Consider the following 23,402-nt stretch of genomic DNA (forward strand, 5'->3'; position numbering starts at 1 on the left):
TACATTGTCATCAAGGGTAGTGGAAAATTGGTAGATTTGGGAAACTTTAAAAATCAACAAGGGCCCTCAGGATACTGTCAAATCCCAGTTCCGATGCCTGGCTCTCATGAGCCAATTTCCAGCAGCCTGGTGTAATGTATGCAATTCTGGACTCCTTACTTGTAGGCTTTGGAGACAGGGCAAAAGAGGTTCACCAGGTGGATTCCACGGATGAGGAGCTGAGGCTATGAAGACAGATTGTGTCCGTTGGGTCTGCACTCATTTATAATTCAGAAGAATGAAACTGGTGGGAGAGACTCGAACTAAGGTACATAGCCTCAAGGTTTGTGGGAGTGGATTTAGGACAGTGATGAAGAGGAACTGCTTCTCCCAGGGTGAATCTGGAACTATCTGCCCAAGTAGAGGCTGTCTCATCAAACAGACTTAAGACACAGATAAATACATTTTGGCACAGGAGGGGAACTAAGAATTACAGGGAAAAGGCAGGTATTGAATGGTGGAGCAGACTCGAAGTGCCTGCCCCATTCCTGCTCATTTTTCTTATATGGATTTGTACAAATATTCACTTTACCTCCCACACCATTATATATCACACTGCTGCCCATTCAATCATTATTAATGACTTTATAAAGTCAGCTGACCAAAAATAGCAAAGTGCTGCCCTCCCTGTTTGAGAAGCTGCAGCAGAAAGGAAATTAAATGAGGATGATATTAGGGTTGGTAAAATGTCGCAATGAGAGCTGATTGTTTGAATAAGGCACTGCAACACCTTTAAGATGAATGTAGGGGTGTATTCTGATGGGCAGAGACCACAGTCTTACTGCTGGATGGTGGGATTAAGATGGGCAGAGACCACAGTCTTACTGCTGGATGGTAGGATTAAGATGGGGAGAGACCACAGTCTTACTGCTGGATGGTGGGATTCAGATGGGCAGAGACCACAGTCTTACTGCTGGATGGTGGGATTAAGATGGCAAGCTACTTTTGAACCACCACAAGGATGGGTGGGCTGTCTGTTTGCTATTATCCTTCTGGAATCAATCAATATTCTTCACACTAAATGCACATGGCCCAACCCTGATATGATGTGGCACATGCAGAAACAGATGGAAACTTTCGCTATCTCATGAAAAAATCAAAATCTTTACATGATTATTGGGTTAGAAAGATATTTCAATCTATTTTTGTTTTGTGACGTGGATGCTTATTGGATGGCTTGCAATTCATTATTTTATGATTGATATCACCACCAATTTTTTTCTTCCCAAATATCTCATCTATAATTATTAAATCTAATTGTTACCCTGAAATCATTAGGAAGGTATTGCTGATTTTTCTTTTAATTTTAATTTCCTGAAGACTGTCCGGTTAGTATATTGGAGGATTTATTTTTCTGCCTGTTCAATATGCTGGCAATAAACCACACATTTCCTCTCAATGAACCCATAGAAAAATGTTATCAAATCATTAGTTCTTTGATGTGAATTTGAACACACATCAATGGAATAAAGTTACCTATCAACAATTGCTGTGGGATTGACAAAATGGCTTCAAATTAAATAAACTCAACCAATTTGAAGAGACACATTATGAAATACATCAGATCACATCAGTTTGATTTGTAGGCCGGATAATAGCTTCTTTATTTAATACTATGACAACTCCTGAATCAGATTACTGCCTCACAATCAGTCTAAAATCTCATGATAATTAGATGGTTCTAAAATTTCAACCATCTACTGAACTAGTAAGTTGGTGGTGATTATACATGGCAAATCTGGAGCATCCATGAGGTTTGAGCCCAAGATAGTGGTGCCTGTGTTAGGCAGTGGGCTCAAGGGGCTTCAGACTCTGGGGAAGCAAGGGATTAGTGCAGAGCACCATTGAAAAGTAGAGGAGATAACGGTGACCATGGTGGTGGACTGGCGAGGGACTTAATGACTGAAGGACACACACAAGTGGTGAGCTGTTGGAGTCCTGCAGGTGTGGAACTATCCAGGCTGTGGGCTGCTGGTGACGAGGTCAAAGGAATCACACCAGGCTGCTGGAAATTGGCTCATGAGAGCCAGGCATCGGAACTGGGATTTGACAGTATCCTGAGGGAACGAAGGGCTCCTGAAGGGCCCAAGGTGCTGAAGGCTTCCTCATCACGTCGGAGGTTTGGAGCTATGCTCAGATTGCTGATGGTTTGAACTGAACTGGAGTCTTCTGTGGTTGCAGGATTGCTGGAGGCAAATCCATGTACACTCAATGACTCTAAAGGGACTCTCTTTTGCTTGTCTTTCTCTGACTGTAAGAGGCGCCAGGGAATGCTAATGTTGAATCTTTGTCTGCCTTACAGCAGAAGAAATGTAATTTCATTTAATGCTATATTTCAGTTTTATTACATGACAATAAATATTATTTGATCTGATCTGTCTGATCTGATCTTCACTGACAATTACTTTGCAGGATGAGAAGAGAGAGCCAATTTTCACTTCGGTTGATGGAATTTTAATATTTTTACATTTGGAGATGCAGCCCACCTTCTGGCCCATGAGTTCACGCTGCCCAAATACATCCACATGACCAATTAATCTACCATCTTAGTCCGTCTGGAATGTGGGAAGAAACAGGAGTTAAGTAGTAATATTGATTCAGCTACCTTCGACTCCTTCCTCCTGAATTCTTTTGTGATTGAAAGGAACAGAAATTTCGGAACTGTCCATTGGGTGACTTGTACTGTCAACATGATTGTTCAGGATCATGTCACCGCCCAACTTGCAGTAAATAATCAGTTCAGACCATGCTTGCATGCCAACAGATAGTGTTCACTGATAAAAGGCAGCAGCAGGATGGGAATATCAAACATCACCTGAGACCATGTTTCCTGTCTGTGCTTCCACCATAGGAGGGTAATAATGACAAATGAAAATGGCACAGTTAGCATAGCAGCTGCCAACTACACTGAGTTGGCAAGGGGAGGGAAACCAGACTGATAGTGAAATGGATAGGAAGGAGAGCATAGCATTTCTGTTACAATGCCAGCAACCTAGGTTCGAATCTGGCACTGTCTGTAATGAATTTATACATTCTACCCAGGTCTGTGTGGGTTTCCTCCAGGTGCTCTGATTTCCTCCCAGCCTTCAAAACAGGGGCTGGAGGTTAATTGGGTGTAATTGGGCGGCAAGGGCTTGTTGGTTGGATGGGGTTGTAACCCGTGCTGTATGTCTAAATTAAATTAATTTAAATAATCAACAGTCCTTTAAACACAACAGCCTGGTTTTGTCACTGAAAATCACCAATGTTGCTTGTTTAAATGTGATAACCAATCCAAAGAGAACCTTTCCAGATGGCAGAGTGCCAGCAGATATACCTCACCTTCATCATGAGTACAATGGTATTGAGTGCGATCAGGGCCATGATAACATATTCAAAAGGCGGGGAGACCACAAATTTCCACATCTTGTACTGAAATGTTTGCTTGTTCTGTGGCATGTATCGAGTAAGTGGCTTGGCACTTATTGCAAAATCAATGCAAGCTCTCTGGAAGCAAAACAGCAATAGGTCTGAATTAGACAAAGGCCGTGGAGTTGGATTAAAAGCATGCGACATTCACCGAGTAACAGTGAGATTGTGTGATATTCAAATGTGGAACTCTGATGGCAAATTCCAATAGTTCCAGATTCACTTTCCAAAAGTGAATCCGCTGTGGCTGCTCTGATGTGCCTGGCTGGTAGATGAGATGCTATTGTTGATGCTGACATTGGTTCATTGTAACAATAGCTTTGCTCCTCTCTCTCCATCACTGCCTGACCTAAAGAACATTCTCTGATTTATTTCAGATTTCCAATTCTGTAGTGTTTTGAAACGGTTCCTGCATTTTTTTCATCTTTCTAATGAACACCTCCTTTAGACAGATCAGCCGCAATCTGACAACTTTCCTCCCTCTCTCAGCAGGCACCACTCTTCATTTGCCATGCCATTTAAGGCACATTATCAGAATTTTAACTCCGTTTAATCTGTCACTCGTGAATTGTCGACCTCAGAAGTATTTTCAATATTTTCTATTTTTATTTATCAAATGGCAATCCACCAATCTGCATCTGCTGGTTGTAGCATCACTCGGTATTCACACACTCAAGATGCACAGCTTGCTTGATTCTTTTCACTCATAAGATGGATTTTTGTTCTCTTCCCACCACCTACCCTTGATCCTTAACTTCTACACCTTAGGCTCCTCTGCTGGATAGCAAGGAAGGTTGTCTAAGGTCAGGAAGAAAGTTGGGCAGAGTGTTATCAGCTGGAATTGAATCCCAACAAGTGTGATGTGACACCCTTCGTGAACCAAGTAGGGGTGGGACATGTAAAGTCAGTAGTAGGGCTCCAATGAACGCTGATGGTCAGAGAAACCTGGAATCCAAGTCCACAGTTCCCTGAAAGTGGCAACACAGGTAGACTGGGCAGCGAAGAAGGCATGTGAATGTTTGGCTTATTGGGCAAATATAGAAGTTGGGACATTATGTTGCAACTTGGTCAACACTGGTTAGATCACTTAAGTATTGTATGCTCTCCTGGACACAACACTGGAGGAGATTTTGCTGTGCTGGAGAGAGTGAGGAGAGGTTCACCAGGAAGTTGTGTGGAATAGACACATTTAGTTATGGGGAGGGAATGGAGGCTGAGGAGTTGACAAGATGAAAGTATATAAAATTATGAGGCACTGCTGGGTACTTGTCAAAACATTTTTTTTTAACCATGGTAGGTGTTCAAGAGGGCATATGTTTAAGGTGAGAAGAAGATAAAGAGGAAACCTCCAGAGGCTGAGGTTGGTACAGTACACAGAAGTGCTGGAGAAACTCAGCAGGTCATGTAACATCCATAGTTAAGGAGCTAAATGGGGATCTGAGGGATATGTTTTTTTCACACAGTGAGTGGTTGATATCTGGAACTCACTGCCAGAGGAGGTGGTGGAGTCATGAATATGGACCTTGGGATTAGTGTAGATGGGCAAAGGGTTAGCATGAAGGTGGTGGGCTAAGGGGCCAATTCAGTGCTGCACAACTCCAAGACTCCACCGAACTCCATTTCATTTGCTCATTGCAGTGGACATTATATTCATCTTATCAACTTCAGTTCTCATCACTGCGTCTCTGACAGTCAGTTCTTATGTTGCACCTGTTCCCTCCATCCTGTGCTCTGGCCCGGATAATGCGTGGACTTGGTCCTGTACTCATACTCCCTTGTTGCTTTGGAGAAGGGAAGGAGGAGAGGGAGATTTAACTGAAGTAATTACTTTGATGAAGTGCTGAGATAGGATGGCTTGGGGGACCTGTTTCCCCTAGCAGAGAAACCAGTAACAGGGGACATAGATTTTAGATGATTGGTGGAAGAATTCAAAGGCTCATTTGTACAAAGAAAGGCAGAGGTTCTGGAACCAACTGTCTGAGATGATGTGGGAGGCCATCATTTTCAGTAAACCAGATGAACATATAACATGTGATAACTTCTAAGATTATGCATCAAGAGCATCAAGAGGATGACCCTCAAAAACTCTCCCTGCCTCTTAAATTCCAATCATTCCAAAGCATTACAAGCTCTGTAGTTCCTCTTCACTCTCCCCATCCATCTCTCCATTCCATTTCCACTGCTGAGATGTGTTGTTAGGTGATATGGCCATCTTTCCGCACATAATCCACCTCACACATACTTATTCAATACGCCAGCGATTTTCTTTCCATGAAATTTTAAAATGAACAATTCTCTTACAACTTGAAAAAAACAATCGAATTGGAACAATTCTTGTGTTAAAATTGATGGATGAGAGGCAAAAATTATTTTCCTACAGTTGATGCAAGCATTCATGACTTAATATTCCGCATGAAAAGGAACGATGTTCTGGTAATCTGGGTCTTGGAATGAGAAGTAGCTGAATGTGAGAATTCATAAATCAACTCCTGCACAAGTCAGACAACGGGTAAACACATAAAAGTGCTGGAGAAACTCAGCAGTTCCTGCAGCATCGATGGGAGGAAAAGGTAAATAACCAATGTTTCAGGCCTGAGTCCTTCGTCAAGGTATGAGCACAAGGCAGGCAGGCACCTGAATAAAAAAGTTGGGAGTGGAGGAAAGAAGGGGCAAGTGGCGGAACATATGCCTATAGCCATAGACTATAGGTGGACATGGACAGGAGGGCAGGAGGAAATGGTGAGAATTGATCAGGGGAGGTGGGTAGCTCTGTGAATGAAGTACTGGAGGAAAGAGGACTGGGGGGGGGGGTCGAATGGAAACTGGAGGCTGATGTTAGTGTCACCTGGTTGGACTAAATATGAGGTATCGTTCCTCCAATTTATGAATGGTCTCATTTTGGCCATGCATGAGAACATGGGCAGACACGTCGGTAGGGGATTTGAAATGGAATGCCACTGGGACTTTATTTACTGCAATATATTGTATTGGACGATGTTGGGGAAGTTGAACAGTCTGAGATTGGATCAAGGGAGCCAGTGGTGCAGAATGGAAGGAGGAAGGACAAGGTGGTCATTGGGGACTCCATCATCAGGGGAACAGACAGAAGGTTCTGCGCGCCTGACAAGTATTCCCGCATGGTATGTTGCCTTCCAGGAACCAGAGTGCGGGATAACTTGGACAGGGTTCATGGTATCCTGACAGGAATGTGTGAGGAGCCGGATGTCCTGGTACACATGGGTACCAATGACATAGACAAATTGAGGGAGGAGATTCTGAAGAGGGAGTACCATAAGGTAGGGCGGAGATTAAAAAGCTGGACCTCCAGGGTCATAATCTCAGGGTTGCTACCTGTGCTGTGTGTGGGACGGTGCAAAAATGAAAACAATAGGAAGTTAAATGTATGGCTGGAGGAATGGTGCAGGTTGCAAGGTTTCGGGTTCATGGACCATTGGGATCTCTTCTGCGGGAGACAAGACCTTTACAGGAAGGATGGGTTGCACTTGAATCCAAAGGTGGTCAATATACTTGCAGTAAGGTTTAATAATGCTGTTGGATATGTTTTAAACTGAGTTGACAGTGGGAGGGGAACCAGACTGATAGTGAAATGGATAGGAAGGAGAACATCTCAAACCCGGAGGGAGCAAAGAGGGATAGGAGAGTTTCAGAGAGGGTGTCAGGCAGCAAATTGGAGAGAGCAGGGTGGTACAGTTTCAAGATATTGTATATGAATGCACAGAGAATAAGGAATAAAATGGATGAGCTTGAGGTGCAAATGGACATTGGAGGTTATGATGTTATCGGAGTAACGGAGACATGGCTGCAGGAGGGACAGGATTGGGAAATTAATGTTCCAGGTGGTGTGGCTCTGTTGGTGAAGAATGAAATTCAGGCACTGTAAAGGAAAGACATTGAATCAGGTTGAGTAGAGTCTGTTTGGATAGAGTTGAGAAATTGCAACGGCAAAAGAACCATAATAGGGTTCAGATGTGGGAGTCAGTATAAATAAAGAATTAAGAATGGCATGTCAGAGAGGTAGTGATACAATAGTTATGGGTGACTTCAACTTGCAAGTGAACTGGGAAAATCAAGTAGATGTGGGAAATCTAGAGTGTGAGTTTATAGAATGTCTCCGAGACACATTCTTGGAGCAGCTTGTGATGGAACCTACTAGGGGGAAGTCGATTCTGAACTTGATACTGTGCAATGATGTGGAGTTAATAAGGGATCTTGAGGTAGGGGCGCCATGAGGTAGGGGCGGCATTAGGTTATAGTGGCTATAGTATGATTACTTTTAATCTGCAAATGGAAAGGGAGAAGGAAAGGAAGTCAGTAATATTAGTGCAACAGCTGAATAAGGATGATTATACAGCTATGAGAGAGGAGCTAGCCAAAATAAAATGGAAGGACATTCTAGCTGGGAGGACAACTGGGCAAAAATGGCAGGTATTTCTAGACATTTTTCACAGGATTCAGAATATATTCATTCCAATGAGGAGGAAAGGCTCTACGAAGAGCAAATGGCAGCTGTGGCTGACAAAGGAGATCAAGTGCAGAATCAGGTCCAAAAGAAATAAGTATAAGATGGCAAAGCAGAGAGCAAGGTTAGAGAATTGGGAAGCCTTTAAAAAACAACAGAGAGAAACATTGTAACCTCCAATGTCCGTTTGCACCTCAAGCTCAATTGGGAGGGGAAAATGAAGTACAAGAGTAAATTGGCAAGTAATATGAAATGGGATAGCAAAAGCTTCTTCAGTTATGTTAAAAGGAAGAAATTGGTTAGGGCCAAAATTGGGCCCTTAAAAACGGAGAAAGGTGAAATTATCAATGGGAACATGGCTGAGGAATTTAACAAATACTTTGCATTGGTTTTCACCAAGGAGGATATAGGTTATGATCAGATAAGGGGTAGGAGTCAAGCAGTATCTCGGGACTTGGTGAAATTACCGAAGGAAACAGAGAATCTGATGGATATTCAGATCCAGAAGCAGGTGATTGTGAGCAAATTGTTAGAACTGAGGCCTGATAAGTCCCCTGGGCCTGATGGGCTGCATCCCAGGGAGCTTAGAGAGGTTGCTCTGGAAATTGTGCAAGCACTGGTCGACATTTTCCAAAGTTCTTCAGATTCGGGGGAAGTGCCTGCGGACTGGAGAGTGGCTGAGGTAGTACCACATTTTAAGAAGGGAGAGGGAGAGAATACAGGAATTATAGACCAGTCAGCCTGACATCAGTAGTGGGAAGATATTGGATAGCATAATTAAAGGAGAAATAGTAGAACACTTAGGAAGGAATAATAGTATAGGTGGTAGTCAGCATGGGTTCCTTAAAGGAAAATCTTGCTTGACTAATCTGGAATTTTTTGAGGACGTAACAAGGAGGGTGGACTCGGGAGAGGCAGTGGATGTGGTGTACTTGGACTTCCAGAAAGCCTTTGATAAGATCCCACACAGGATAGTTAGCAAAATCAAAGAGCATGTTATCGGGGGCAGGGTGCTGTCATGGTTAGATAGTTGGTTGAGAAATAGGAAACAAAGGGTTGGGATAAACGGGTCATTTTCTGGATGGCAGAATGTGACGAGTGGGGTCCTGCAGGGATCGGTGTTGGATCCTCAGTTGTTTATCATTTATGTAAATGATTTGGATGACGGGAATTAATAACTACATATGCAAATTCGCAGATGACACTAAACTGGGTGGTAGTGTGAAGTGTGAGGAGGATGTCGGGAAATTGCAGGGGGACTTGGACAGTTTAGGGGAGTGGGGAGAAATGGCAGATGAAGTTTAATGTGAGTAAATGTGAGTTTGTCCATTTTTGAGACAGAAACAAGAGAGCAGAGTATTATTTAAAAGGAGTTAAGCTGGGGAGTGGGGTAACGCAAAGGGATCTGGGCACACTTGTTCACCAGTCTGAAAACTAGCAAGCAGGTTCAGCAAGCGGTGAAGAAGACGAATGGTATGTTGGCTTTCATAAAGAGGGGATTGGAGTACAGGAGTGGATAAGTCCTCCTGCAGTTGTACAGGGCCCTGGTAAGACCTCACCTAGAGTTTTACGACCAATTCTGGTCCACATATTTAAGAAAGAGGAAGCGCAGCACAGATTTACAAGGTTAGTTTCCAGGATGGCAGGATTGTCATACGCGGATAGGTTACAAAGACTGGGATCATATGCGATGGAGTTTAGAAGGATGAGGGAAGACATGATTGAAGTATTTAGGATTATCAAAGGGCTTGACAGGGTGAAATCAGAGCACATGTTCCCAATAATGGGAGAGACTAGGACGAGAGGGCATAGTTTAAGAATACAGGGAAGGCCATTTAAGACAGAAATGAGGAGAATTTTGGATTTTGGAAGAGTTGTGGATCTGTGGAATGCATTGCCACAGAAGGTGGTGGGGGCGGATTCGCTGGATAGATTTAAGAGAGAGTTGGATAAAGCTCTTGTGGGCAGGGGAGTTAAGGGTTATGGGGATAAGGCTGGGTTTAGTTATGGAAAGAGAAAGATTAGCCATGATCCAATAAATGGCGGTGTTGGCTCGATGGGCCAACTGGTCTACTCCAGCACCAAGTTTATAATCTCAGTATCTGCAGACTTTTTTTTTCACTTCAGACAACAGGTAAATCCTTGATGCCTACCTCATTTTTCTCCAGACTGCAGTCAGACATCACCTTATCACCCTGTTCCTGGAACGTAATGATAATCAGAGCCACAAAAATATTCACAAAGAAAAATGGGAATACAACAAAGTACACAACATAAAATATGGACATTTCCATGCGGTAGCTGGGGCTGGGTCCCTGGTCTTCTTCTGTGGCATCCACCGAGTTCTTTAAAACCCTGAGGAAGAGAAAACAAAACTGTATGAGCGTGACATCACCATCATGCTCTTGGCCTGTATTTGTTCAAATTTAGGAGAATGGGGGGGGGGGGGGATCACTTAGAAACAATTTGAATGTTGAAAAGCATGGACAGAGTAGATGTAGAAAGGTTGTTTCCCATGGTGGGAGAGTCAAGGACAAGAAGGCACAACTTCAGGATTGAAGGGCATCCACTTAGAACAGAAATGCTTAGGATTTCTTCAGCCAGAGGGTAGTAAATCTGTGGAATTTGTCACCACAGGCAGTTGTGGAGGCCAGGTCATTGGGCGTATTCAAGGCAGAGATTGATAGATTCTTGATTAGCCAGTGCATCAGAGGTTATGGGAGAAGGCTGGGCAGTGGGGCTGATTGGGTAAATGGATCAGCTCATGATAGAATGGTGGGACAGACAATATGGCCAGAACAGCCTATTTCTGCTCCTATGTCTTATGGTCTTATATGTATAAATGACTTGGATGGAAATATAGGTGGCTGGGTTAGTAAGTCTGCAGATGACACAAAGTTGATGGCATGACTCTTAAATGCATTGATATGCAGAGGGACCTGGGGGTCCAAGTCTATAACTCCTTGAAAATGACCACACAAGCTGACAGGGTGGGAAAGAAGGTGTGCAGTTTGCTTAGCTTCATTGGGTGGGGCATTGGAAATAAAAGTAAAGAAATCATGTTGCAGCTGTATGAAACTTTGGTTAGGCCACATGGATTATTGTGTGTAAAATTGGTCACCATTACTGGAGGGATGTAAAGGCTTTGGAAAGGGTACAGATTTACTAAGGTGCTGTCTGGACTGGAGGGTTTGAGCATGAGACAAACTTGAGTTGCTTTCTCTGGAGCATTCGAGGTCAAGGGGAGACTTGACAGGTTTATAAAAGTATGAGAAGCATCAATAAGGTAGACATTCATAATTTTTTCTCCAGGGAAAAATTGTCACATATCGGAGGACACCTGATTACTGTAAGAGGGGAAAGTTTAAAGGAGATGTAAGAGGCAAATGTTTTTTTTACAGAGTGTGGTGGGTGCCTGGAACAGGAAGCTCGGTGTTATGGTGGAAGCAGATACAATAGTAGTGGTTAAGAGGCTTCCAGATAGACACATGAATAGGAAGGGGAAGGAAGGGCATCCATCAAGTGTAAGCAGCAGAGCTTGAGTCTGGTTTTCAGCACATACATGTGAGGAAAAGGATCTGTTCCTGTAAAGCTCTATGTTAATATGCAGAGGTATTCACAGCTGGATGATGATGTGGCCAGTGACCACCAGAATGTTGCCCTCAAAGATCCTCACTAATCATTGACGAGTGTAACTGAGCCCAGCACTATGCACGTACGTTGGCCATCCTTCACCAGTTGATACTGTGAACAGCGTTAGCAGAGCCCACAGCACGTTATCGTAGTGGAAATCACACTTCTTCCATTCCCTGGGTTCTGCCTCGATTTCATCATTGTCATAAACAAGATATTGACCCCTGCAAAACAACAGCAGGAGATTAATGCATGCACTTTGCGGCTAGTTAGAGAGAGACTGTTAAAGTCATTGTCTTCTCAAGTAATGAGGGAAGTCAGAGCGTGTGAAAGCCATCAAAAGAGCACGTAAAAGCAGGAAAACGCAGAGCTGTAGCAAATGTCTAGCGTCATTCAGGATCAGAGAGGATAAGATCAAAAGCAAGAGTGACAATGTAGGAATGGAAGAGACAGTATTAGTTCTGTAATGGAAGCATCTCACATGGTGTGTGTACAAAGACAATGTGAAGGGGCTTAGGTGAGGACTGGGGAACTATACACTAGTTAAAAAGAAAGTCTGCAAATGCTGTGTGCCAAGTGCAATAAACAAACAAGCTGGAGAAACTCAGCAGGTCTCACGATATCCATAGGAAGTAAAGGGTGGCCAACAATTCAGGACTGAGACCTTCGCCATCTAAGGGGGAGTGGATAGTACTTTATCAAAAAAATCTTGGGAGGTTTTATCTGATACATTTAAAGTAGGTAAGATTGGAATGTTGATTGCAATTATTAATTTTGAAATCGAACAAAGTAATTTGCCCAGAATTTCATACTTGGTGATTTGCAGTGTCTAACAACAACAACAATTCTGATCTGACACAATTAAGCTGGAGAGGGAGCAGGAAAGATTCACAAGGATGTGGCCTGAATTGGAGGGCTTATGAGGAGATACTGGACAGACTGTGCCCTTTTACCCAGAATGAGGGAGCCTGAGAACTAACATGATAGAGGTAACATGAGAGGCACAGAGAGGGTCTATTTCCCATGTTGGGGCTGTCCAAAACGAGAGGGTCCAGATTAAAGGTGAGAGGGAGGAGGTTTAAAGGGGATCTGAGGGGTAAATGGTACACAAGAAAGAGTAGGGGGGTGTCTGGAAAGAAGCACCAGAGGCAGTGGTGGAGGCAGGAAAAGTGAGAAAAGCATCTGGCAAGGTGCTTGAGGTGGGCACAGGGACATGGAATGAATGCAGGCAAGCAGGATTAGTAGAAATAGGTATGATGACTGGCATCGACAAGGTGAGCTGTATAGCCTGTTTCTATGGCAATGAAGGCATTCAATTAGCAGTATGGATATTGCAAACTAATGTGTTCTGCACTACTGATTGGAGAAGAGGCTTGAGAAAACCGACATCATTCATTTCACACTGCACTCTGTTGGTCATGCCCATTTGAGGAGGGTTTTACCTGCAATCCTTTTCCAGGTCCTTGGACTCATCAGTGCAGTAGAAAAATTTACCCTTGAAGAGCTGCACAGCGATGACAGCAAAGATGAACATGAAGAGCATGTAAACGATGAGTATGTTGAGGACATTCTTCAGGGAGTTTACCACACAGTCAAAGACAGCCTAAAGGAAACACATGTTGAGTAGGAGATGAATGAAAAATGACAAAACTGGCAAAGTCATGACCAAGTTCCAGACTTACTGAACGGAACAGATCACAACTGAAATTTTCTTCTTTCAGAAAACCTGATGCATGTTGTGATAGAGTGAAACATAAAAGTCTGCAGACGCAGTGATTGAAGTAAAAACAGAATGATGGAGAAACACAGCAGGTCACACAGTGTACTTGTAGAAAAGATAAATACAGAATTAACATTTCGGGCTTGAGCCCTTCATCAAGATATGAGCAAAATGTAGGCAGGCACCTGAATAAAATGGTGTGGGGGGGCAAGGGGCATGGGGAGGAGCACAGGCCCACAGGCGAAAGGTAATAAATAAAAGGGTAATACCTGTTGTGATTATTATTGGGATTGTGGACCCAGGTTTTACAGACAGCGTTCTCTGACCCATGGGTAAAAGGTTATTTACTTCTTTATGTCAGGGAACAGAATTACCAACTGTAATTCAACATTCATTGTCTAAAGTAAACCTCAAGACATGCTTCCTCCATTTGGAACCTGTCAGAACTTCATTTTGCAACAACTGTGGAATGAGGAAGTTCCCCTCAAGCTGGCTCTGCATTACCCAAATATCGTCCATAGCAGACAGCCTCGTGTCATTTAACTAGAATTTCTGAACAGTTAGTAAGAGAACTTTTTGAAGAAATTAAGATCTGATGCATAGGGCATGTTTTTACAGAATATGAATTGTGCAGATGCTATACAATGAATCCATCTTTATGCCAGAAACATGTGGCTCATGCGGTAAAAATGCAGCTGAATTTGAAAGGAAAGAAACTCCTGGTCTTGCCAGGATGAAAACAAACTGTGGACAAGGTGCAGCGACTGAAAACAAGTCAATGACTTCCCAAACCGTGGGTATGCAGGTCAGAAGGAAACATCTTGATGCTTGATTTTACCAGCAACTTATATGGAAAAATTACATAGGAAAAGCATAATAATTCAAGTCCAGATCTTCTGAAATGTCTGCTTTTTTCCAGAAATGTGGCTTCCCCTCCACCACTATCAACTCTGCCCTCACATGCATCGCCTCCATTTCCCACTGATCTGCTCTGGCCCCTTCTGCCCCCAGATGCAACAAGATAGAATCCCCCCCATCCTCACCCACCACCTCACCAGCCTCCATATCCAACACATTATCTACCAGAATTTCCAGCACTTACTACAGGATCTCACCACCAGACACATTTTTCCTTCTCCTCCCCTCTCGGCCTTCCACAGGGACTGCTCACCCCACGATTCCCTCGTGCACTCATCACTCCCCACCCATCGCACCCCCAAGACCTTCCCCTGTGCCCATGGGAGGTGCAACACTTGTACCCACACTTCCACCCATTGTGCAGGGCCCCAAACAGGCCTTCCAAGTGAAGCAAAACTTCACTTGTACATCCAGAGGACTCATTTTCTGCATCTAGTGCATCCTTTGTGGAATTCTATACATCAGAGAGACCGGTTGCAGATTGGGAGATCACTTTGCCCAGCACCTCCAGCTCGTTCGCAACCACAGCAACCTCCCAGAGGCCTATCAGTTCGAATCGGGTCATACTCTGCACTCACATGTCTGTTTATGGCCTTGTGTTTTATCCCATCCAGACCACCCACAGATTGGAGGAACAATACCTTATTTTCCATCTGGGCATTCTCCAGCCAAATGACATGAACATCGACTCGTTGCTTTCCATTAGACCTGCTTGCCTTTTCTTTGCCCTCCCCTTTTTTCTATCTTTCCAGTTCTTCCACCCACCCAGAATCCTTCCTCTGCCTTATTGCTGCTGTCCGCTCCCTCTTTTCTCCTCCTATCATTACCTGCCTTTGCCAGCCCCCTCTTTTCTCCTCCTATCATCTCCTGCCTTTACCACCCCCCTTCCAGTCAGCATTTTCTCATACTTTGATGAAGGGCTCAAGCCCAAAACGTCAGTTATGTATCTTTACCTTTGCTACATAAAGGACACTGTTTGACCTGTTGAACTCCAGTATTTCGTGCTTTTACTTCAACCACGGAATCTACAGATTTTTGGGATTTAATTATAATGCGAGAGGTAGTACCTTTAACTTGGGCAGACGTTTGATGGTCTTCAGTGGCCGTAAGACACGGAGAACTCGCAGCGACTTGATGGTGTTGAGGTCCTTCCCCCTGCTCCCACTGTCAAAGAAAGGGGAGGTGTTAACCACAATCTAGCTCATCCCGCAGCACTGGCACCATGTCAGTTCACAGTAACGCCAGGAACTTTGGAGTTACCAACCAGGACATACCCCCTTCACATTGCTACCTTTGGGATGGAGGTACCGGAGCCTATACCCAGGGACACAAGGACAGCTTCTTCCACTCTGCCTTCACTTTTATGAATGGACAATGAACCACCTCACTACCTCACATTTTCTTATTTTTGCACTAATTTATTTATTTTAAATCAATTTTATAGCAATATTTGCATTGTGATCTTGCTGTAAAACAATACATTTTGTGGCATGTTCATGACAACAAATTCTAATTCTGATTTTGATTCTGCATTAAACAAGAAAGTCTGCAGATGCTGGCGTCAAGTGCAACACACAAACATGCTGGAGAAGCTCAGCAGGTCACACGGTATCCATCGAAAGTAAAGTGTCACTGGGAGGAGTCACGTGATGGAGTAGTGGCCGGACGGTGAACTCCAGCCCTCTCCAGAAAAGTCGGGAAAAACAAGAGAAAATACAAAGGCACAGAAATACAAGTTAAAGAAAAGTGAATATAAAGGTGGAAAGAAGATGGAGACAAAAGGAGAAAAATCAAAATCAACGGAAAGAAGAGAGGAAGAGAAGACAACGGAGGAAAAAGGTGAAGGCCTTACCTGTCCGAAGAGGCCCGCTGTGGAGAGAAGACCCCACTACCTCAGGTCGGTAGAAAGAGAACTACAACAATGGCTCACAGAGCCGAGTAAAAGTGCGCAACCGCGCATGAAAAAAAACACACCGACGGGAGGGGGAACCAGCTGGGGAGTCGATCTCCACAGCCGGCAACGACAGCTGCAGAACACCTGCAGCAAGAAGAGACCACAGAAGAGGAGGAAAGGGCAGCAAAGAAACAACAGATGGTCAACCTAGAGGAAGAAGAAGAGGAAGAGGAAGAGTACAGGGAAATAGAAGAAGAAAAGAAAGGCAAGGTAAAGGAGGTACTTGCTCTTGTTAGAGGATACATGGAGTCATTTAAAGAATGGCAAACACAGGAATTCAATGATTTAAGAAGAAGAATAAACAACACAGAAAAGAAAATAAATAAAATGGATATGACCTTAACAGAAATGGGGAAAAAAATGGACAAGATGGAAGAACGGGCAATAGCAGCAGAAATGGAGGTAGAAGACTTAAAAAAGAAATTGGAGGAATCTAATAAAAAAACTAAAGAGACACAAGAATTACTAGCCCAAAAAATAGATATAATGGAAAATTATAACAGAAGAAATAACATAAAGATAGTGGGCCTTAAGGAAGATGTAGAAGGCAAGAATATGAGGGAGTTTATAAAAGAATGGATCCCTAAGGCCCTAGGATGTCCAGAACTACAGCAAGAAATGGAAATAGAAAGGGCACATAGAGCATTGGCCCCTAAACCACAACCACAACAAAAACCAAGATCTATTGTAGTAAAATTCCTAAGATATACTACAAGAGAAAAGGTACTGGAGAAGACAATGGAAAAAGTAAGAGAGGGCAACAAACCACTGGAGTATAAAGGGCAAAAAATCTTCATTTATCCAGATATAAGCTTTGAACTCCTAAAGAAGAGAAAAGAGTTCAATGCAGCAAAAGCGATTTTATGGAAGAAAGGATATAAATTTACACTGAAGCATCCTGCGGTATTGAAAATATTTATTCCAGGACAACAAAACAGACTATTCTCGGATCCAGAAGAAGCACGAAAATTTGCAGAACAATTACAAAAATAGACTGAGGGATGAAGACGGGTAATGAGAGCAAAAATTATCACGATTGATATGTATGTGGGTAAAGACAAAAATAGACTGAGGGATGAAGACGGGTAAGGAGGGTAAAAATGACCACGATTGATATGTATGCGGGTAAAGAGGTATAAGAGTGAATAGAGACAATGGGCATATGTGAAAGTATCTGTAATTAGAGGAAAACATAGAGAGTATAGACAAGAATTAATAAGGGAAGGTAATGGAATAGAGAGAATAAGGAGGGAACTAAAAGAGTGACCTTTGTGACATATAAAAAACGAAATCTTTTCTGGGGGGGGCTGGGTGGGGGGAAAAGAGCGGTCACTGCAAAATCAGTTGACGCTTGCGAGTGGATTCGCAAATCCAAATGGAGAGGGGAGATGTGGTTGTCCGACAAGGGATAAAGGGCAACTCAGGAGGGGAAGGGGAGATTGGGGATAAAGAAGATAGAAATAGGAGAATAAGGAAAATGTTGGATGTTGTAGGAATGTTGTCTGGTAAAGAGTTGAAAATAAGAAAACAGAAATGGAAAAGGAGGAAAGGTAATGATGGAAAAACGGAAAGAGAAGATAAACAAAATATAAAATGGCTACGCTGAACTATATGACTCTAAATATTAATGGAATACATAACCAAATTAAAAGGAAGAAACTACTAAATTTACTGAAAAAGGAAAAAATAGATATAGCATTTGTCCAAGAAACACATTTAACTGAATTGGAGCACAAGAAATTAAAGAGAGATTGGGTAGGACATGTAACAGCAGCATCGTATAATTCAAAAGCAAGAGGAGTGGCTATATTAATTAGCAAAAATGTGCCATTTAAAATAGAAGAGGAAATAATAGATCCAGCAGGGAGATATGTTATGATAAAATGTCAGATATATTCAGAGCTTTGGAATCTACTTAATATATATTCACCTAACGAAGAAGATCAAAAGTTTATGCAAGATATCTTTTTGAAGGTAGCTAATACGCAAGGGAACATACTAATAGGAGGGGATTTCAATCTGAATTTGGATCCAAATATGGATAAAACGGGGAAAAAAATTAACAGGAAGAACAAAGTAACCAAATTTATAATTAAATCAATGCAAGAAATGAAACTTGTGGACATATGGAGGAAACAAAACCCAAAAGAAAAGGAATACTCATACTACTCGACTAGACATAAAACATACTCAAGGATAGACCTATTCCTGTTATCAGCCCACATACAAGGGAGAGTTAGGAAAACGGAATATAAAGCTAGACTATTATCGGACCACTCACCCCTGTTATTGGCAATAGAGCTAGAAGACATCCCTCCAAGAATGTATAGATGGAGATTAAACCCCATGCTACTTAAAAGACAGGATTTTAGAGAATTTATTGAAAAACAATTAAAAATGTACTTTGAAGTAAATACGGAATCAGTGGAAGATAAGTTTATACTATGGGACGCAATGAAAGCATTCATTAGAGGGCAAATAATAAGTTATGCAACCAAGATGAAGAAGGACTATAATCAGGAAACAGAGCAGTTGGAAAGGGAAATAATAAACATAGAAAAAAAATTAGCAATAAAGGAAGATACAACCAAAAGAAGAGAATTGGCGGATAAAAAAATAAAATATGAAACATTACAAACATATAAGGTGGAGAAGAATATAATGAAGACAAAACAGAAATATTATGAACTAGGGGAAAAAACACACAAAATCCTAGCATGGCAGCTTAAGACAGAGCAAACTAAGAAAATGGTATTGGCAACAAGGAAAAAAGACAAACAAATTACATATAATCCAAAAGAAATTAAGGAAAACTTCAGAGAATTCTATGAACAATTATACCGAACCGAAAACGAAGGGAAAGAAGGGAAAATAGATGAATTTTTGACTAAAATTGAACTACCAAAACTACAAATAGAGGAACAAAATAAATTAACAGAACCATTGGAACAGTAGAAATACAAGAGATAATAAAAAATTTACCAAATAATAAGACACCAGGAGAGGATGGACTCCCAATAGAATTCTACACAACATTTAAAGACCTAATAATACCGCCCCTCCTGGATGTAATCAACCAGATTGATGAGACACAAAACTTACCAGATTCATGTAAAACAGCAATAATTACAGTGATACTAAAACAAGGGAAAGATCCACTCTCACCAGCGTCATATAGACCAATATCTCTGCTAAACACAGATTATAAGATAATAGCTAAACTATTAGCGAACAGATTAGCAGAACAGGTACCGAAAATGGTAAATTTAGACCAAACTGGATTTATCAAAAAAAGACGCACAACAGACAATATTTGTAAATTTATTAACTTAATTCATGCAGTAGAAGGAAATAAAGCACCGGCAGTAGCAGTTGCTTTAGACGCAGAGAAGGCCTTCGACAGAGTAGAATGGAATTACTTGTTCAAAGTATTGCAAAAATTCAGTTTACCGGAGAAGTATATTAATTGGATTAAAGCATTATATAAGGGACCGTTAGCGAAAGTGACAGTAAATGGACATGTATCAAAGCAATTTAACTTAAGCAGGTCAACGCGGCAGGGATGCCCACTATCACCATTATTGTTTGCGCTAGCTATAGAACCACTAGCAGAATCGATAAGAAGAGATAATAATATAAAAGGAATAAAAATAAAAGACAGGGAATATAAAATCAGTCTGTTTGCGGATGATGTGATAGTGTACTTAACAGAACCAGAACTATCAATAAAAGAACTATATAAGAAATTGAAGGAATATGGAGAAGTGTCGGGATACAAGATAAACGTAAATAAAAGTGAAGCAATGCCTATGAATAACGCGGATTTCTCAAAATTTAAGGAGGAATCCCCATTCAGATGGCAAACGCAGGCAATAAGATACCTAGGTGTGCAAATAAACAAAAATCTAGGCCAATTATATAAACTCAATTACAATCCACTAATGAAAAAATTACAGGACGATTTAGAGCATTGGAAAGAGCTACCACTAACACTGATAGGAAGGATAAACTGTATTAAAATGAACATTTTTCCAAGGATACTATACTTATTTCAGGCATTGCCAATACAACTGACAGAAAAATTCTTCAAAGAGTTAAAGAAAATAATAAGGAGATTTTTATGGAGAGGGGGGAAACCGAGGATAGCACTAGACAAATTAACAGAATGGTATAAACAAGGAGGCTTACAATTGCCAAACTTCAAAAATTATTATAGAGCCGCACAATTAAGGTACCTATCAGATTTTTATCAAACAAGGGAAAAACCAGACTGGACGAGACTAGAATTAGATAAAATAGGGGAAAAGATACCTGAACACATATTATATAAATGGGACGAAAAATTGGTACAACATAGAACTTCTCCAGTATTACACCATCTCCTCAATATATGGAAGAAGATTCATGTAGAAAGAAATAAAATAAATTACCAAATACCAAAACTAATATTGACGCAAAATAAGCTACTCCCTTTTACAATAGACAACCTTGCCTTTAGAAAATGGGAAAAAAAAGGGATTAAAAGAATAGAAAATTGTTTTTCAGGAAGTAGATTCTTATCCTTTGAACAAATGAGAGATAAGTACAATATAACGGGAGATACAGCGCTGGCATATTACCAACTGAGATCCTACTTGAAAGATAAATTAGGAAGCAACTTGAGTTTACCAGAGGGAAGTAACCTTGAATATATGATTACAGATACAATGTTAATCAAAAGATTTATAAAAAATATGTATATTAAACTGCAAGAAAAGGAAAATGAGGAAACAAATGGTAAAACTAAACAAAAATGGGAACAAGATTTAAATATAAAGATAAAAAAGGAAACATGGGAGAAGTTATGCTCTGGAACGATGAGAAATACAATAAATACGAGGCTGCGTATGATACAATATAATTGGTTACACAGACTATACATTACACCGCAAAAGTTAAATAAATGGGACCCAACAGTATCTGATAGATGTTTTCGATGTAAAAAAGAAAGGGGAACAACAATTCATGCAATCTGGACATGTGAGAGAGTAGAAAAATTTTGGGATGATCTCAATCAGATATTAAATAAAATAACAGAAAACAATATACCAAAGAATCCAGAGATCTTTCTCCTAAGTAACATAAAAAATAAAGAATTTGGAATTGACTTGGAGGATGCACAAAAAAGATTTGTTAAGATAGCCCTAGCTGTAGCAAAAAAATGTATTATGTCAACCTGGAAATTGGAAGATAATTTGAAAATACAACAATGGTATATAGAAATGAATAAATGTATTCCATTAGAAAAAATAACATATAGTTTAAGAAATAATATTGAAATATTCGAACAAGTATGGGAGCCTTACATTAAATACAATAGCGAAAACCTACCGGGAACAAACATTACCTAAGTTGATGGAAGGAGAAGAAAAGAAAAGAATGGACTCAGTAGAATTTCTGGTGTATTTTTGTTGAATGACAACATTGTCTAACTGAATTAATGCAACCTAGATTGTATAACTAAAATGGATGAGAGGGGGGGGGATGGGGGGGTGGCTTGGGAGGAGGGAGGGGGGAGGGAGAAAAAGTCACTGTAAATGTGTGGAAAAGAAAAAGTGTATATCATGGCTATTGTGATTTATGGTGTGAAAAATAAAAAATTTAAAAAAAAAAAAAAAAAGAAAGTAAAGTGTCACTAATGTTGCAGGCCAGATTCCTGTTGAAGAGAATCCTTCTAATGGATGTGGCGTGACCTGCGAAGTTTCTCCGGAACTCTGCTTGTATGGAGATGACGCTGAGTTAGCTTTAGATGTGTTACGATTCATATCTCTGTGACTGGAACAAACTGGACTGGAATTGCAACATATCAGTGATGAAGGGAAATCTGTCAGTGGACAATTAACTGCACGAGGGACGAGCAGGTCCCCAAGGTATCCAGCTGCTGCAAATACGGTGTGTGAAAGGAGAGGGGGAGAGATATGTCCACCTTCTGAGAAAGATGAGTGAGAAGGGAACCACTCATGGATGAAAGATGGATCAAGGGTGAAAGATGAGATGTTTTTTTTAAATTTTTTTTATTTTTCACGCTATGAACCATACTGACCAAAATACACATAAACATTTCCCTCTTGAATATACACAGTGTCATTTTCTCCCCTTTTACCTCCCTCCTTCCCACCCCCCTCTCCCTCCCCACTAAATGTTCAACATATACAATACATTAAACCCATTAAACAATGTCATCACACAATGGGAACTTCTTCACTGAGAGGGTAGTGAATGAGCAGAGTTGGTGGATAGGGGTTTGATTTTAACATTTAAGTGTAATTTGGATATGTACATGGACAGGAGGTGTATGGTGAGATATGGTCCATGTGCAGGACAATGGGACTAGGCAAAATAACAGTTCAGCACAGACTAGTTGGGATGAAGGGACTGTTTCTGTGCTGTAGTGTTTCTCTGGGTCGAAGATTATGACATAAACAGCAACATTTCCTGATAAAAACTAAACACTTAAAAAAAAATCTAGTAGACGGAGGTGGATTACAAACACATTGATAAAGTTTCTGTGGAAGCAGCTGGTCACAAGCCATTGCCAGTGGACCACCAGGGTGTGAGGGAGCAGTTAGAATGGATCACAGCAGTAGGACGATGCCAAGGGCATTGAACTGAACCAATTTAAATGTCCATGATGGAAGGTGGTCAGCAGGCTCCCAAGATGCCAACGAGTACTATGGCCACTCAGTTAGAATTGCTTACTGAAGTCAATCACTGGACTCCTCTGGAACCTTCTTTAATTAATCAACTGATATTAATGCTTAATCGTTTGTATCTGGTGCTGTCTCTGCCACCCCCTCTGCATTATTCCACTGTTTCTCTCCTATGTTGATGGAAGGGCCCAGTGCTCCAGGGAGAGTGCGCACATGATGTTTCACTGGCTGGTTGCTGTGCCACAGAAACTGAATAGTATCCCAATTTACCTTTTGTTCGATCTAATAAAGAGAAACCACAGAAGTACATTTAGATAGCAAGAGGATTTCAACCCCTGGGACCTATTCACCAACACTAGAAGCAGCCAATCAATCCTCAGCCCTGCTACCTAAGAATAGGAGGCATCCACACAACCACTTCGACCAGTTATACTGGAGAAGCAATTGTTTAAAGTAATGCATTCATCCAAATACATTCCCAATCAAACCATTCTTGCTGACACTTCTGACAGTACATGTTCTATCACTAATGATCACTGCCTGCACATGGTATTTGATAAG

General features: G+C 41.4%; 1 protein-coding gene across 1 annotated transcript in view; it reads right to left on the reverse strand.

The window, feature by feature from the left end:
* Positions 1-23,402, reverse strand: part of LOC138762259 (probable voltage-dependent N-type calcium channel subunit alpha-1B) — a 927,445-nt gene that overhangs the window by 143,215 nt on the left and 760,828 nt on the right. The window contains exons 27-31 of the mRNA XM_069935943.1: positions 15,266-15,362; positions 13,003-13,163; positions 11,647-11,784; positions 10,081-10,282; positions 3,361-3,525 (exon numbers count right to left, since the gene is read on the reverse strand). Coding sequence (XP_069792044.1) covers positions 3,361-3,525; positions 10,081-10,282; positions 11,647-11,784; positions 13,003-13,163; positions 15,266-15,362 — 763 coding nt within the window. The remainder of the gene's footprint in view (positions 1-3,360; positions 3,526-10,080; positions 10,283-11,646; positions 11,785-13,002; positions 13,164-15,265; positions 15,363-23,402) is intronic.

The sequence above is a fragment of the Narcine bancroftii genome, chromosome 1, assembly GCF_036971445.1.
Source record: "Narcine bancroftii isolate sNarBan1 chromosome 1, sNarBan1.hap1, whole genome shotgun sequence".
In the NCBI taxonomy this organism is placed as follows: Eukaryota; Metazoa; Chordata; class Chondrichthyes; order Torpediniformes; family Narcinidae; genus Narcine; species Narcine bancroftii.